General features: G+C 37.4%; 1 protein-coding gene across 4 annotated transcripts in view; it reads left to right on the forward strand.

The window, feature by feature from the left end:
- LOC116701138 (myotubularin-related protein 7) overlaps window positions 1-1684 on the forward strand; it is a 28444-nt gene that overhangs the window by 13692 nt on the left and 13068 nt on the right. For all 4 annotated transcript variants that reach the window (XM_032534722.1, XM_032534707.1, XM_032534712.1 and 1 more), the window contains exon 10: window positions 977-1026. In XM_032534722.1, coding sequence (XP_032390613.1) covers window positions 977-1026 — 50 coding nt within the window. The remainder of the gene's footprint in view (window positions 1-976; window positions 1027-1684) is intronic.

Here is a 1684-nt window from a genome sequence, read left to right on the forward strand (position 1 = left end):
GGCGTCTAACATCATCTGCTGCCAGTCTCGTTTTTATGAATCCTATTTGATCAGAGTTCACTAATTTTGACATCTCTAAATGATGGGCTAGGAGCTTTGCAAAGATTTTTTTTCATCCACATTTATTTTTTTACACATTGCTGTAGTTATTTTCATATTGTATTCATTTCACAAACAACCACTGTTTTGTTTCAGTTAGATTTATTAGGATGTAGGTTTCAACAGTTCATTGTTTTTTTCTTCATACTCAAACTTCTTGGTTCCTTTTGGTTGGTCCACCATGCAGGAATGTTTGGGGAGGAGCTACCCAGCATCTGGGGTGAATTTATGGTAATGATGATGACAGCATGAGACAGAACCAAGTCTTGGGGTTTTTCTGTGTTTAGTTGTATTTAATTTGTGTGGTTAATGCCTTGATGCTTAATGGAAGGAGTAATTAATGGAAGGGGTAATGCCCCTCATAAAGTTTTCTTTATTTGTGTAATTGAAAACAAACTGTGTCTACCTTTGGCCAGGTTTCGGTAACGTTAGAAATGTTTGGTAGACTCACCACTGGAAGATAGTGCAGCTCAGAGAAGTCTGCAGGCCTATCTTTTGACGCTCTGGCAATGCTACGCGGCAGATACTGTCATACGAGATCTGCCAAGCTTCACCTCATTTAAAAAAAGAAATGGTTACAGAAAAATCAAAACTGCATGCAAAATGTATCATTGAGAAACACATTGGATGTGTAGTCTGTGGCTATAAGCTTGCATATTTACATAAATGTTCCATAATATGCACTGTCCTTATTTTAAATTAATACATCTTAAATCTCTACCCTTTTATCCTTCATTCCCTCCTTTCTTCCTTCTTTCCTTTCTTCCTTCATCACCTCCTTCTTTCTTTCCTTTCTTCCTACTTCCTTTCCTTCCTTCATTCTTGTCATTCTTCCTTACTTCCTTACATTTACACCTCTTCCTCTCTTCTCTTCTAGGTGCTGATAGAAAAAGACTGGGTTTGCTTTGGACACAAGTTCTCCCACAGGTAATTAACTTTGGAAGTATGCCACTGATTACATAATGACAATATGACAATATTATAGCATGATAATGCGAGCACACTCTTTCCAAGATCAAAGAACATTTAATACTTAAGAATATTTGGACATTGGAATTGGAATGTCAATAAATAGATCCTTAATAAATACCATCAACATAAATAAATAATAAATACACCTGTGATTAACAGAAAGTGCTGTAGGGAAGGGAGATGTCTTTTTTGTCCTTCAGAATGTCGTCTTTTACTTTGTTGTACAAAGATGGAATGGCAGTTTAGGAGATGTATGTTTTCTTTGGCAATTTGTACTGTTTGTCAAAAGTTTGCAGCATGTTTTTAAATGCTGGTTTTTCGTTCGTGTTTAATGGCTGCATCTCTTTGGCTATATAGCAAGTTATGCAATCTGTGAGCATGAGACATATTTGCACTGCCCGGAAAAAGCATTTGTAACACATAACTGTCAGGAAGACCCCTCTCCACCTCCAGCTGTGGTTGTTGTTCCCAGGTTGAAAACTGGGTGGGATGGTTATGGCTTAGTTGAGACTTTAGGTTAGTTATGTTGCCACTTTTCTTTTTAAACAAAAGTAACCTCTGCTCTGTGTGTGTGTGTGTGTGTGTGTGTGTGTGTGTGTGTGTGTGTGTGTGT

The sequence above is a fragment of the Etheostoma spectabile genome, chromosome 2, assembly GCF_008692095.1.
Source record: "Etheostoma spectabile isolate EspeVRDwgs_2016 chromosome 2, UIUC_Espe_1.0, whole genome shotgun sequence".
Classification (NCBI taxonomy): domain Eukaryota; kingdom Metazoa; phylum Chordata; class Actinopteri; order Perciformes; family Percidae; genus Etheostoma; species Etheostoma spectabile.